General features: G+C 35.2%; 1 protein-coding gene across 1 annotated transcript; it reads right to left on the reverse strand.

Annotated features, from left to right (window-relative positions):
* Positions 1-1,672: 1,672 nt before the first annotated feature.
* On the reverse strand, positions 1,673-7,217 carry LOC121248853 (UBP1-associated protein 2B-like). The gene is made up of 2 exons (XM_041147454.1): positions 5,788-7,217; positions 1,673-1,932 (listed from the first exon to the last, which is right to left on the reverse strand). Coding segments are annotated over exons 1-2 (1,224 nt in total). The 5' UTR covers positions 7,011-7,217; the 3' UTR covers positions 1,673-1,931.
* Positions 7,218-15,553: the final 8,336 nt, after the last annotated feature.

The raw sequence follows: 15,553 nt of genomic DNA on the forward strand, positions 1-15,553 counted from the left end.
CCAATAAACATGATATTAACAAAAGATGCCAAACGTTCTATGAAAAGGCAAGTCCCGGTATAGCCTTGAGGCAGACGCAAAAAAATTCGTATTGATTTGGATCAAGAATTAGATTTTCTAGCCATCCAGTGGTTCAACAGCCAATCCTAAGTAGAATGGTGGAAAGGGAATTGGGAAAGTAAGTTCTAGTCTTCTTTCTTTCAATCGGAAACTTTTCTTTCGACTGGCATACCATACAAACAAGGGTCAATTTACTAAAGTGACCCTCCAACTCTTTCAATTTAGGCGTTTTAAAGGTGCAAAATTTATAAACCTTTACCAAAATCCCCCGATCAAAAAGACAAAAATCAAGGATCTAATCTAGTTGGCCACCAAGCAGATGGTCCTTGGAGCAAAACAAAACCATTTTTATCACAATGAAACCTGTTCAGTCCACTCTCTAATTCATGCGTAAAACCATTTTATGAATCATTATTGAACAGAATATCAGCAACTTTTACGATGTCTCCCAAAAAATAAATATACCTATTCTCCTATCTGCAATAACCTTTTGAATATCCCACATAACGGCTAAGTTAATGAGCACAAAGTTCTGGATATCAAAATCTGATTAAGGGCGAGTGGATTCCAAAACACATCATTGTCAATTACCCAAATCATAAATAGAATATGTGTCTCTATGAGATGTAAACATAAGTACAAAATGCATTCATTCTATATCAATCAGATTAGAAATAGTCTTAAACTATCATATATATATATATAAACCATATAATTAATATGTAGTAATTCTAAGATTAACTTGGTTTATTCAAAATGTTCAGAGCTGGGCTTTATATATTTCATCTCTGTCCCACTCCCATCCAATTGCACTTATTTGGACTGCCTATCAATCCGTGGAGTAGCTCTTTAAAAATAAATAAATAAATCAAAAATCAAAAGTTGATTGGCTATGCCACATCAATATAATGGGATATAAGTGGAATGAGGATGTAGCAACTTCTATATGAGTTCTTACAATATTTTAAAAGGAAAAAAGACTTCAAAAGAATGGCATTGTGTTTTGCACTGCAAATCAAATTCTGTGCCATGAACCAAAAGAATAATCTTTTATAGATACAACACGTTTGTGTGCGCGTATGTGACAGAATAATCAAACCACAGCAAATAGCAAACTTAACAAAGGAAGTGAAAGAAAACAGAAAGACATCAGAAATAATAATAAAACGAAATAAATTCAAAAAAGTTAATCCATACCAAATAGCAAACTTAACAAAGGAAGTGAAAGAAAACAGAAAGACATCAGAAATAATAATAAAACGAAATAAATTCAAAAAAGTTAATCCATACCAAATAGCAAACATAACAAAGGAAGTGAAAGAAAACAGAAAGACATCAGAAATAATAATAAAACGAAATAAATTCAAAAAAGTTAATCCATACAAGGAGGTTAAAGAAAATAATCAAATAAAAGGGAGAACAAGAATAAAAGAAGTCAACCAACTATTTATCATGTTGGCCAAGTCACGAACTTATGAAATACTGTAATAGTTATATTAAAGAGCCAAAAGCATAGTCTTATGCACACACACGTGTGTGTGTGACAGAATAATCAAAACACAGCATTTCAAATACTGCAAAGGAAGTGAAAAAAATAGAAAGAGATCAGAAATAACAATAAAACGAAATGACTTAAAAAAAAAATGAAAACAGTTAATCCTTACAAGGAAGATAAAGAAACTATTCAACTAAAGGGGAGAAAAAGAATAAAATAAGTCAACCAACTATTTCTCAAGTTGGCTAAGTTACGAGATACTGGATAGTTATATTAGAGTTCAAAAGTTTTCCCTATGAGTAAAACTTCCACAACAAGAAATGTTGACCCAGAACAAGCTCTTAGGACATCAATCCTCAAGTTCAGCAGCACTTCATCTGCAATACGGAGCCCAGGTATGTAAGGCAGTAAAACAATGAAAAAAATAACTAGTGTCTCAAAATGTTTTTGATAAATTTCTAAATAATGAGGAAGAGAAGCATTAATACTAAAAAAGTAAAGGTACTAAAAAGAACTCTATGACCATCGAAAATCAGAATCAGGTCTAAACCATCCAATAAGAAATTTCATCTTGTAAAAAAAAATCTAACATTTTACAGTCAACCATTCAAAAAGAAATGAGGTAGGTTGCTGGTGCGTTCAAGCATAAAAATAAAAGTAAAAAATCTATTTAAAAACAATAAATAATTTAAAAACTGATAGTAAGGAGAACAACATAAGTACACAAGAAGATGAAAAGGGTCCCGATAGATGTTACAATAATATATTTAAAAGATGGGTAAAAAAGCAGGGGAACAGAGGATATACCACTGAAAGCAATCAATCCTGTGGACAGCATAAGATTTCAATTGCATCTTGTATCATTGGGAAATCATGCTAAAAAGCAAAGTTACCCATTCAACAATTCTCACAAGCAAAAATGGCAGGTATCTGTTTGTCTTTTTCTTTGTTTGGCCCCCGGGGTGTGTGTGTGTTTTGGGGGGGGGGGGGGGGGGGGGGGGATAAATGACAGTTCAAATTCCACTCGGTGAAATGGGCCACAATTTGCTCTCTCATTAAAGAATGAGGTTTGGGAATCCGGAACTTGAAATCTTTCAACAAAGCCTTGCTTGGCAAATGGTTATGGAGATATCACTATGAGCAGGGGGCCTTGGGGAGAATCTTCATCTCATTAAAGCATGGGAACCACGGGGAAGGTGGTGTTCTAATGAGGTGAGTGGGCCTTATGAAGTGGGGCTATGGAAGCATATATTAAGAGGTTGGGACACATATGCAGCAAATACTCACTTAACTGGGGCTAACGGATTGAAGGTCAAATTTTGGCATGTGTATGGGGCAATAGGGCGCTCAAGGAAGTTAATCCACAAGTTTATGGCTTAGCAAGAATGCAAGAAGCCTCGATTGCGGATCTATTAATCATCTCCAATGGTCTTCCCCAATGAAATGTTACCTTCCTTCAAGATGCACAAGATTGGAAAATTGAAGTTTTTTCGGCATTCTTTGACCATGTGTACTCCACCCAATTGTTGGGGGAGGTGAAGACAAGATATTTTGGTGCCCCTCTAAGAAAGGGATATTCACAGTCCGATCCTTCTAGCACACCATGGCCACGCACAACACAAATACGTTTTCATGGAAGAGCATTTGGAAGACAAAGGCACCTTTAAAGGCAGCATTTTTTGTATGGACGGCTTCGTTGGTGAAGATTCTCAATCTAGACAACTTGCAGAAACGTAGAATCATGGTCATGAATTGGTGTTCTATGTGCAAGAAGAGCGGAGAGCCTGTTGACCAGCTACTACTTCATTGTGAGATTGTCATGACTTTGTGGAATGAAGTTTTTGTTCGTTTGGATTAGCTTGGGTGATGCCAAGAAGAGGGACAAGCTTGGGGAGTGAGATTGGATAAAAATTTTGTAAATAGTATTAAGACAGTTTGTAAATAGTAGTGAGATAGTTTGAGTTAATGTTTTATGGGGGTTTTAGGAAATGAGAGAAAAAAAATTGAATAAAAAATATTATTAGAATATAGTTTTTTAGTATTATTTTTGTTTGTGGATTTGAAAAAGTTGAATTGTTTTTTATTTTTTATTTTAAAGTTTGAGAAAGTTGTAATGATTAGATTGAAAATATTTGTATTTGAGTGATATTTGGGAAGGAGATGAGATGAAAATTTTGGGATGAAAACTTTTTCCAAACAAGCCCTAAACGACCTCCTAGCTTCTTGGAGAGGCATTTGAGGCAACTCTCAAATTGCATCCATGTGGAAGATGGTACCAATATGCCTATGGCGGTGCATTTGGAGGGAGAGGAATGATAGAAGCTTTGAAGACCAAGAGCGGTCAATGGATGAGCTTAGAACTTTGTTTTTCAATATTTTACTCCATTGGTCGATTGTAATTGATTTTCATGGCATGACCTTATATCACTAAACTACTACACCTAGGTGTTGCCCTTGTATATGTCCATATACTTGGGCTATTGCCTATTCTTTTGATCAATAAAAATTTGTTTACCAATCAAAAAAAGTGTTTGTTTGGCCAAGACCTGAAAAATAATCTTCGAGTGTCTGCTGGTGAAATCTCTATATTGAAGTTGTGTTTGTTCTGATGTCAAACTTTTGTCACGGAAGTTTTTAACATTTTCTATGTTGCTGCAACTAAAATCCTTAGGCCCGGTTTGGATAGTGAGCTAAGATGAGATGATTTGTGAATAACAATGAAATGGTTTGAATTAAGATTTTTATAGGGTTTTGGGAAAGGAGAAAGAAAAAGTTGAATAAAAATATTATAGAGTTAAAATATTGTTATAATATAATTTTTGTTTTGAGATTTGAAAAAGTTGAACTGTGTTTTGTTTGGAAGTTTAGGAAAGTTGTAATGATTAGGTAATGATTAGATAAAAAAGTTAAAAACTTGAAATTGAAAAGTGTTTATATTTGTGGTGTTTGGAGAAGGAGGTGGTGGGACGCACAGGAAAGTGGCACTGCACAACGAGATGTGGAAGGAGCCCAAGCTTGGTCCAGAAATGGCATAAGCTTCATAATAGTGTAAGCCATTTCCACCTCTTTGTGTATAATTTCCATCAACCACAAAAAACATTAATTTTTCCCCAACAATGACGTGTAGTTAATAAATAACCTATCTGATTGTTATATTCCAAACCCAAAAGCCAACTTATTGGATTATCTCAGTGCTTTCTAACAAAACCTCACCAAAAAAAACAAAAAAACAAAGGAATGACGTTGTATGGGGGTACAGTATCCAAAACAAAACATAACAAATCAAGATTTTAGAAAGCTTAATATATGTAATACACCATAAAACCCGGGAATTAAAGTGGGGATTCGGGAAAGATGGAATTCAGGAAAAAAAGGTTCACGATCAATATCAGGCCAATAAATAAAAGCAAGTATATGAAAGACAATTGTACAAAGGTGAAAAGAGCAAGAAAATTATACCAATGAATGTGAAATTGGAAATTAAAAAGGAAACAAACGAGCATTTGGGATTTCATGTAGAACTGAAAGTCATAATTTCTTGAAAAGGCCAGCCCAAAAAAGCACTACAAATAGCCACACAAACAGACCTGACACCTTTATGACAACCAACAAGGAGAAAACATTGCCTCTTTAAAAAGAAAACAAGGTGTAGTGTCAAAGAAAAGAGTGTCACGGGTTGGAAGCCTTGATGGAGGATGATAAACTGTTTTACTGTTAAAGAGCAACGGTGTATAGCCAAGCAATACATATTAGCAGCCAAAAGCCAACTTGTTCTATAGAATAAGCTGAATAACCAATCAGACAGTCTATTGTCATCTCGTAAAAAAAACATCAACACTGGTGTACATGATGAAATTCATAATCTACTTTGTACAGCCATAGCTAGGGTTCAATTGTGTTTCTTTCCTACAAAACAATTGCTCTTACAACATTTTTTAAACTAAATCAGGTAAATCCCGCGCCCAGATTTTAACCAATTAAAAAAAAAAAAAAAAAAAAAAAAAAGGGTTTCCACGTCTATCTGCAAGTCCCACTATTACATTTCCACGAGATTAAAAACCGGAGCTAGCCATATAACAAATTAGATATCATATTACTGTGCAAAAGTTTTTACTGCCATCCGATCGGTTGTATAAGTAGAGAAAATCAGAATCAAAATTGCATAGAATGTATGATTATCAACTATATACATGACTATAAGATAAAAGAAATCTGATTGAAATATATCATACCACATATATGAAGGGTACCCACTGATAGAGCCACCACCGCCCTGATTCCTACCGGCACTCGGCTGTCCCACCTGCATGTTTGGATACAAGTGCTGCAGACCCACACCTGACCCGCCGTGAACCCCGAGGAAAGACTGATTTCCCCCGAACTGGGTGGTCGGGATCACGCTCGGGTTCAATGCACCGGCCACCAATGCCGGGTTCAACACCCCTGCAGGTGCCAAGAACCCGGTTTCTGGACTCGGAACGAACCCGCTGTACAACGGGTTCAGGTTCGGGTGCTGCCCAAACAGTGCCGAATTCTGCGCCGCTGCCAAAACCGGTGGTCGCTGCGCTTGTACCGGTGGTTGTGCCGCCACATGCCCCTGCACCAGATTCTTGCTCTTCCCATCGGTTGCCTTCTGGCAATGCAATCGGTGCCCCTGAAATGTTCTAAACGGCTCTTCCAGAACCTTCTTGGCACCGGTCTCGCTCTTATACACGAACAACGCAAAGCCTCTGGATCTTCCGGTGGTCTGATCGAACCCAAATGGACCCGCCTCGATCTCCCCGAATTTTGCGAAGAATTGTCTCAATATCTCGGCGTCGGTATCGGCTGGCACGTTGTTCACGTAAATCCTTCGCGCCGCAACGTCCTGGGACTGCAATGGTGCCCCAGGGCCCACGGAAGCCAGCTGCCACGAGGCGAGTCGGTTGCCGATCTTCTTCGTAGGGTTCTTGAGAGCCTCTTGGGCGCTCTTCCGGGTCTTGAACAAGACAAAGGCGTATCCCTTGGCTTTTCCACTGACCTTGTCTGTGACGAGGGTGCAGTCCTCTATCTCTCCAAAGGGCTCAAAGGCAGAGAGTAGTGTCTGGCGAGTGGTGTCCCAGCCGAGGCCATGTACGAAGATCTTGCGGTGAGAGACGTCGCGGTCGGCCACCTGGCGAACAAGGTGGGAGAGGGAGGGGTGCTGAAGAGCGGTGCTGGAGATGAGGTCGATAAGCTGGCCTTTGGAGAAGAGCTCCAGGAGTTTGGGGAGGGAGTCGGAGTCGGAGTCGGAATCGGATCCGGAATCAGTGTTTAGGGGTTGTTGTTGTGGTGGTGGCTGGGGTTGGGGTTTCCGGGGCTTTTCGGTTTTGGGTTTTTTGTTGGAGGTGCAGGTGGTATCGACTTCTTGTTGTAGATCGTCCTTCTTGGATTTTTTTACAAGCCTTCGCTTTTTGGTTTTGGGTGTCGTCGCCATTGGAGAGCGAGATGGACTCTTTGGAGATGATGGTCTCAGCCTCTCAGGACCGAACAGAAACCGAGCAGGCAGTTGACTAGACTCGAGGTTAGGGTTTTACGTGGACCCAAATCCAAGTACCAAGTACAAGCTCATCGTGTACTGCACCCAAAAAATGCTCTGATATCAGATCATTACAATCGCTAATGTTGCGTCGTGAAGTATTCTTATGTAAATAATGGTAAAAAAAAAATATAAAAAAATATTAAATAATAATAAAAAATTATAAATAATAAATAATAATAAAATATTCTCAACATCGAAACTACCCTTTTAAGTCTAAAATTTAATTAAGGTTTATTTGATTATACAGTTTAAATGAGAAAAATTTAAAATTTAGAAATTTAAATTTTGACAAAAGTCAAATTTATCGGGGATATTAATTTAAATTAGACTATTCATCTCAAACTCAGAATAATAATATAATATTATGTATTTTAATAATAATTTTTTAAATATTTTATAAATACACTCTATATATTAATTAATAATTTAATTTTTATTTAAAGTTATTGTTTTCCACTATTTTTTCTTCAACCTAATTATCCAATAAATACACTCTAACTAAAGAAAAAGAAAAAAAGAGGAAAATGAGAATTAAAAGTAGAGTTGTAGAACAGTAGAACTTGGAGAATATTTTTAGACTACAAAATTATTTTGAAGATAAACAATAGAACTCTAGATTTGGAGAATAATTTGACTTTATTGTAGCTCAAAAGTGGAGCATTAGAATTTTGACTACTCCAATACATATCACTTTAATAAAAGTTAGGTAAAATTTGACAAGGCACTAGCATTTGGCTAAACCAATACCAATACTCTTAGCCAGAAATTTTTAACATCCGCATAAACAAGTCGATTTTATATTTTCTAAGAGCATTGGCAATGGTTTAGAGTAATAATAATATAATATTAAATATTTTAATAATAATTTTTTTTTATTTTACAAACACACTCCATATATTATAATTTAATTTTTATTTAAAGTTATTGCTTCCCCTTTTTTTCATCAACCTAATTATCTAATTGTAGTCATTGAGAATATTTTTAGTGTAAAATATTATTTTAGAGATGAATAGTAGCTGACCAAATTTGAAAAATTAGATGAATTTACTGCAGCTCAAAAGTAGAGTCTTGAAGTTTTGACTACTTCAATGCAAACCATTTTTAAGCTACTTAACCAAAATTTGGCTAGACACTGACATTTAACTAGGCCAATGACAATGCTATTAGTGCATTCAAGTTGTCACGATCCAACTTCTAAAAATATAGTAAATCATATAATAAGTGGCTCTTTTATAACTTATAACTTTTTTTATGTTAGATTTTTTTTAAGAGTTATCACTTTTGGTTATACAAATGATATGATATGAGATGAAATAAGACAAAAATTTGTGAATAGTTATGTGATAATTTGAGAATAATTGAGAAATGATTTGAGTTGAATAAAAAACTTTTACGGGGTATTGAGAAAAGAGAAAAGAAAGTTTAATAATAAAATTATAGAGTTAAAAAAATGTTATAATATAATTTTTATTTTAAAATTTGAAAAAGTTGAATTATATTTTATATTTTATTTGAAAGTTTGTAGAAGTTATAATAATTATATAATGATTAGAAGATAAAGTTGAAAATTTGAAATCGAAAAATGTTTATATTTAAATAATGTTTAGATATTGAAATGAGATAAAATGGAATGAAATAATTTCATATATTTATGAAACCAAACCAAATCTTAATCTCTTTCTCAAATCATTATGTAGTGTAACAAAGGGGTACCCATAGTGGGCATCCCTTCCCCTTGTGAAGTGGTCAGTCTGGGGTTCCACTTAGGCTGCATTTGAATGTTGAGTTAAGCTCAGTTCTTTATAAATAATAGTGAGTTAAGTAGTGGAGAGAATTATGTGAGGTCATCTAAACTGAGTTTAAAATATGTTTGGGTGTTAAGATGAGTTTAGTACTTTTTATGAGAAGTTAAAAGAAGTTGTGGATCCCACGTGTAAGGAGATTTTGAGTTGAGATGAGTTTAATAATTTGAGAGTTGAGTGTTTAGATGTTAGACTCAGTTTAAAATTAAACTAAATTCAGCTGAGATTAGCCGAGTCTTGCAACCAAACGCAGCCTTACATAGCCCCTCCCCCCTTTGGATGACACACTTGCATCACAAACGATTTCTCTCAAAATTATTCTCTCTAGTCACGGCATCTAAGATGTGAAATTTGTGAGTGTTGCTCTGGTATTACCACGTAGCACACTCTACTATCAATGTGAAGATCGTGTACGAACAACAACGCTGGAGAATCTGTGAAACAATCGCATTAGATCTACGATTTACCAACAAGATAATATCGCTTCCGCTGTATACTTTGATCTAGTATTTCTAACATTAGTATCAAAGCCTAATCGATTATTCTTGATTTGGTTTTATCTTGCTTGTAATGATTTATTTTACGGAATATTTTATTGTGACGTGACTTTTTATTCCAATTATTTGTAACCACGAGCTGCCCAATGTGGTCATTATAGTGGTAGAGCCATTGCACAGGAAGTGACAGGGGCCCACGCAAAGAGGAGCACATGGCCTTGGTGTGGTTGTTCACTTGCGGCATAGCAACCACCGTGATGTGTCCCGCACATGATGGTGTTCTACACCTCGGTGATGCGTGCCCCAAACAGTTGGTTGCACCCACATGACATGTATCCAAGGGTGCTGCAATCGTGCACTGTGTCATAGACGTAGACTAAAAGGATCTATACATGAGGTTGCGACGAGATCTGCTACGTGCTACACCGCATATCTGGAGAAGGTAAAACGTCACTCACCAGTACTACGACCCCACGGAATGGCATGATGCAGCAAAGGTACTGTCGCTGAGCAAGGTGCAACTCCAGAGTACAGCGATGCTGCAGCAAGCACCAGGCATAGAACTCTGCACCATGGGGGTGCAACAGGTTAATCTGTTGTGGGAAGATCCGCTTGCAGGGCCACATGCAGAGCTATGTGCTTTGTTGTAGGTGGTCGCAGTGCAGTGATGTTGCGCACGTCTTTGTCGTGTCTCTCCGACAAGGGTGGTGCAGCAACTAGCAATGTCATGCGCAGTGCTGCTCATGAGAGCACTGTAGCCAATGGCACTGCGCCTGCCCAGGGTGATGTGGTAAACATTGTCGCGCATCAAGCCTAGCAGCAGTTTCACCCATGGAGGACCGCAGGCCACGACGGTTTAACCTAGAGGTGCGACGATCTCAGCTGTGTGCGCAGCCATGCAGACGCTGCTGGCACTGCATTCAGTAGCACAGTCGCAGGAGAAGCATCTCTACACACTATTGCGTGATGCTACACTGCCATGGCGCGCACCATGGAGAGCGGCATGCCTGCAAGCATGGTGGCTCTCTCCTTGAAAAAGGTGATGTCCTCCATTGCGCGCACCATAACAGTGATGCGAGCTCTGCTGAGCGTAGAGGAGCATGACTCTCCAACACATGGTTGTTAGCGTTGACTGCCGGGAAGAGGTGATGTTGACAAGGAGCAGTATAGTAAGTCGCTGCCTGCCATAGATGGGAGAGCCCCATAGTGTGGCTGATAGGGTGGCAGTGACTGGGAAAAAAAAAAAAACCTATAAGAAGAAGATTCCTACGGGTGAAGGAGGATATATACATACATATATATATATATATATATATATATATTTAGTGATGGGAGCGCTTAAGGTTTGGGCTTAACATCTCATTTGAGCCGAGAATATTTTTTTTATACGTTGAATTGGTCTTGACTCAAATGGTTGGGTTTGATCATTTTAAAATCAAGTTTCGACCTGGCCCATGTAAATTTGTTTTTGCAAAACCCATATGTTTTAAGTAAAAAAAATATAGTTTGGTTTAAATTATCTTTGGGCTGAGAACCTATTTTTTTTAAATCCAGCATGTATCATAGCATGTTAAGGGTGCTAGTGGACTGAGTTGTGAGCCCAACAGGCACAGGCCTGCTCTGCAGCTGGGCACCCAAGAGGGTGCGGCCTAGTGGTTGTCCAAGATCAGGGGCACAAGTTTTTGACAAAATGCTTAAGTGATATTTCGAATCTAATTTCTCACACACAAGGGCCATAACCTCAACCATTGGGCTAGAGCTTATTGTTAGTGTGCTTGTTGATTTTATTTATTAATTCAACATGTAATTGTGATATAAAATATTTATATTTTTGAAAGTAGTTTTTTGCATGATTATAATTATTGAATGCATGCTTGCCATGATATTATTTTGTCATATTTGTTAGGTATTAAATTTTATGTCATAAATTATCTAGATTATTATTTTTGGGTGATTAATAATTATTTGGATGAAATATGATGTGATTATTTTTGTACATGTATTGTGATTACATGTAATTGTATGAACTTATTTTATCACTAGTATTTTCTAGACTAATTTTAGAAATTAGTCTTTAAATTTTTTTTAGATGTGATAAAATAGAGGATTAAGTAGTTCGAGTTTGTATTGTCCATGCTTATGATTGGCTCAAAATGAAGTTCTTCGATCTGAAAAGAATTTGTTTTTGCATGTGACTAACTTGGTAGATTGCTTACTTAGTGGGAGAATAGTTGAGATTGACTTAAAATTAATCTCTTATAATATATAAATTTGCGTAAAAATTAATTTAGAAATTAATAATTAGGCATTGTGACACAATAAATGATTAAGAAGCTAACAATTTTTCAATCTTGCGACGTGTATTAGTTATTTTTTGTTCTAACTTAGATTAATGAGGCAAATTTCTTAGATATGTGTGCAGTTAAATGCGCATAGATTAGTAACTTTGAGATAACTGAAAAGAAAGACTAGAGATTATGTATACGACTTAATTGTCGTATTAATCTCCTACATGAGCAATAGTTGGAAACGAATGAAAATTATTATGAGTGTTAGATAGCCTTAGACCATCATTATTATATAAATCTCTACGTCTATAGTAAAATTAGAAGTGTGCGTGGGACTCATGCACTACATTTTTTATAGAAGTTGGAGGGATCAACTATAAGATAAAACTAAACCACTATTTTGCTTTTGAAAATCTTATAGGTAATAATGGAATTTGCGCATTGTTTTTTTTTTTTTGTAATGCAAATATTAATTGATATTATATTTGAGTTTAAACATTATAATCTTGAAGCAACTTAGATTAACTAACATATAAGTATATACTTTCTAAAACTTGCTAGTATATCTGGCAAGTAAGGATATTAAAATCTGAGTCTACAAGAGTGTTAAAGACATTATTGATTGGCACATTCATTTTAAAGGTTTTATCAATGCAACTCCCTGTGGTATTAGCACTGGTAATCTTGCTCAAATTTTATTTCTGTCTAGCGAGAACAAATGGTTCTTAAAGATATATGGATTTAGGAGCACCCTTAAGAGTAATGTAATACCAAACATCTTGGAAATTTGCATGGTAACTATAACAAAAGTTTGAATAATTAGGTACGACTTAATTAAGCCTAAAAATTTTGTTTATGGTTGCACTGATACAAGATAGGTTTTAGGCTAAGATTATTTATCTCAAAGTTTTTCTTTTCTCTCCTATAGTGTATCGGAGAATATGAAAAATATTGAGTAAATAAGAAATTTAGATATATCGCTAGTTAGCAGCTAAAATGTCACATACTACATTTGTTGCACAAAACGATATTTTTATTAGCGCTTTTAATGCAATATTACAGAAGTCTAGACCTAATTTGATTTAAGTCTCATCGAAAACAATGGTGTTAGTGAGAATTCTTAGAGGTTTAGGAGTTGGATGGTCACTCATTGACTCAGTGATATTATTTCTCAGGTGGAGAGATGGTATACCAAAATGCGTCATTAAGGCATAGGATGATGAGAGTGAAACTTAAGAAATTGAATGTTTTCTCACTAATGAGATCTCTCTTTTATTTAGAAGAGTCAAAAATTAAAAAAAAAAAAAGAAATGAGCATTTTCTATGTGAAAGTTTCTATACATGCACACTAAGGACTTGGATAATGAAAATATTGTTTCATCATATAAATGCGATTCAAATTTTTTTTAAGGAAAATATATTTTTTCAAAATCGCAATCGTATAAGTTATATAATAAGAACAATTATCTCACAGTTTAATAACTTGCTGGGAATAAAGTTATAAATGAATCATGGCGCAAAACAGTTATTACATCGCACTTGGATTGATGTAATATGGAGTTGCGGCTTTAATTCTGATTTGTAGTCTTTAGATCAAGTTCATTCGCCATTAAGAAAAGTTGAATGATTATTTTGTACAAACGTGAATTCTATTAAAAATCTAAAGGATCTAAGCTTGATTATTTTTTGGTTGAGTCAAGAAAACTACTCATATTTTCAGCTAGGGTAGGAAATTGTGGATTTGAGTAATACTTGTTTTCTGGAATGAACGTTTCATTCTACATTACCTTATTTTCATTCCACATTACCTTAATATTAATATTTTTACTTTTTATAAAAGATCACCAAAAATAGTGTGAGTAATTCAACTAATGTGAGTATATATTTGAGTAATAGTGTATCACTAGTGATAGTGACTCTCAAAAGTTATAGAATATAAAGATTTTCATAAATAACGTGGAAGTGATATATTAATATTATTTCGTCGTTTAGAGACTAGAAGAAAATATTTATAATATGGCTCCGCCAAGTGTATTCAATTCACATTGTAGGAATCTCAATATAGAATCTTAGATTCACTTCACTTATATGATCCGACATGGGTTGTTGATTTGATTAACACAATAAAAGTGAAGTTGATAGAGTTATAGATCCATCTATTGACACTAATTGAGTTGTCTTTAGATAGTTATTAATCACATATTTATTTGAACTTTTATTAAATGAGTTAAATAGCTGATTCTCATAGAAGAATTATATAGTTAGCTTTGGTGATGTTTAGGCATAAAGTACTTTGAGCGCATGATTGTTGCTAATATTATTTTATTACAAAAACTGAATGAATGTTGTTGGTGCTATTTACATGCGGTCTAAACAAACCATCTATTGAAAGATACCCAATGTATTTTCATTATTAACGACCTATTGAATAAAATATGGTTCTTTGAATGTTGTTGACAATATTAGAAAAGTGTCATCCTAAGAGGTATGACGAACTGGTTGTTTTAGATAATTAATTGTTTCATAATAAGAGGTTTTCCATACTACAATATGATAGACATGAGTTTGTGAAAAGTAACTAAGACTTCACGTCTCGTGAGACTATATATAAGAAAACAGTTTCTATGAGCTTTTGCTCAAAATCTATAGATAATTAATGAGATAGACAATACCAAAGAATCTAATTTTGCTTATAGACAATACCAAAGAATCTAATTTTGCCTATACTATTTGGTGTTTCTATTATGATTTGCTCATGAGAGTTAAAGATTAAGATTTTGCTAGAGGGTAAACATGTCTTACTTGACTAAGTGAGTTTGTGATGCGATTGTCATTAAAAGTAATGACTAGACTATTATGATTGTCTTTGGGGACAAAGGTCCCAATCACTTTACCCTTAATGAAAAATAAATTATGGTTATCTCACATGTTTTTGTTAAGTACAAGAAGTTTATATGTAAGCTTGAAGTCGCAAATTAAGTTTGTTGAATGACATTTGTAGTTACTTTGTAGATTCTTAAAAATCGCAGTTGGACTTGCTAACTAGAATTTAAGGTTTATATTGTGAGTTTGACCTAAATGAGATTAGCGATGAGTCATCGCTGACTTTATGGTTGGGTAAAGGACTTTTATATGTAAAAGCAGAGTCTCTTGGTAAAAGCATGTTTTGAAAAGTTAATACACATTAGAATGCACAAGGAGAGAAATGGTCATTAAACACCACTTGAGAGTTGTGATTAATAATTTGTAGTTGATCATGTGATTTCTCTCTACCTCATAGTATTGCTCATCGTACACATGATACTGATGTATTCTATGATCATATGGCGTGATTTGAAGCATTTTTGGTAAGCACACACATTCACCATAAATTTATGAGTTATGGTGAAAAATGTAAATTGATAGGTTTAAATCGGCTCACTCACACGAGCAATCACTTTTGGTGATATAAAGGGGTAGCGAGCAAAGATGAAACAATGTATCACTCATAACTTGTTCAGAAATGGACAAGTTGTGAGACACAAAAGATATATTGTTTTAGTGAGAGTTAAGATGAGATCCATCATATTTAAAAGGATTGTGCTTGGTTATCCACAATTCATGTAGCCTGTAGTTTAGCAAGATGCGAGAACCTTTTTTGCTCTTCAAATAGAAAGCAAATAGAAGGACTCGGATTAGGCGCTGAGATAGCGGCTAGACTAAGATCTGTATGGTGAATTGAGATTAGATATACGCTATTTCTTTGGAAAGATAACTCCACCATAACATGTATGCGCTTTTGCGACAACATGAGTGAATCGATCCTTGCTTTTTCACTGAGTGAGTTTTGTAGGTCATAATTGATGACTTTA

Source organism: Juglans microcarpa x Juglans regia, chromosome 2D, assembly GCF_004785595.1.
Source record: "Juglans microcarpa x Juglans regia isolate MS1-56 chromosome 2D, Jm3101_v1.0, whole genome shotgun sequence".
In the NCBI taxonomy this organism is placed as follows: domain Eukaryota; kingdom Viridiplantae; phylum Streptophyta; class Magnoliopsida; order Fagales; family Juglandaceae; genus Juglans; species Juglans microcarpa x Juglans regia.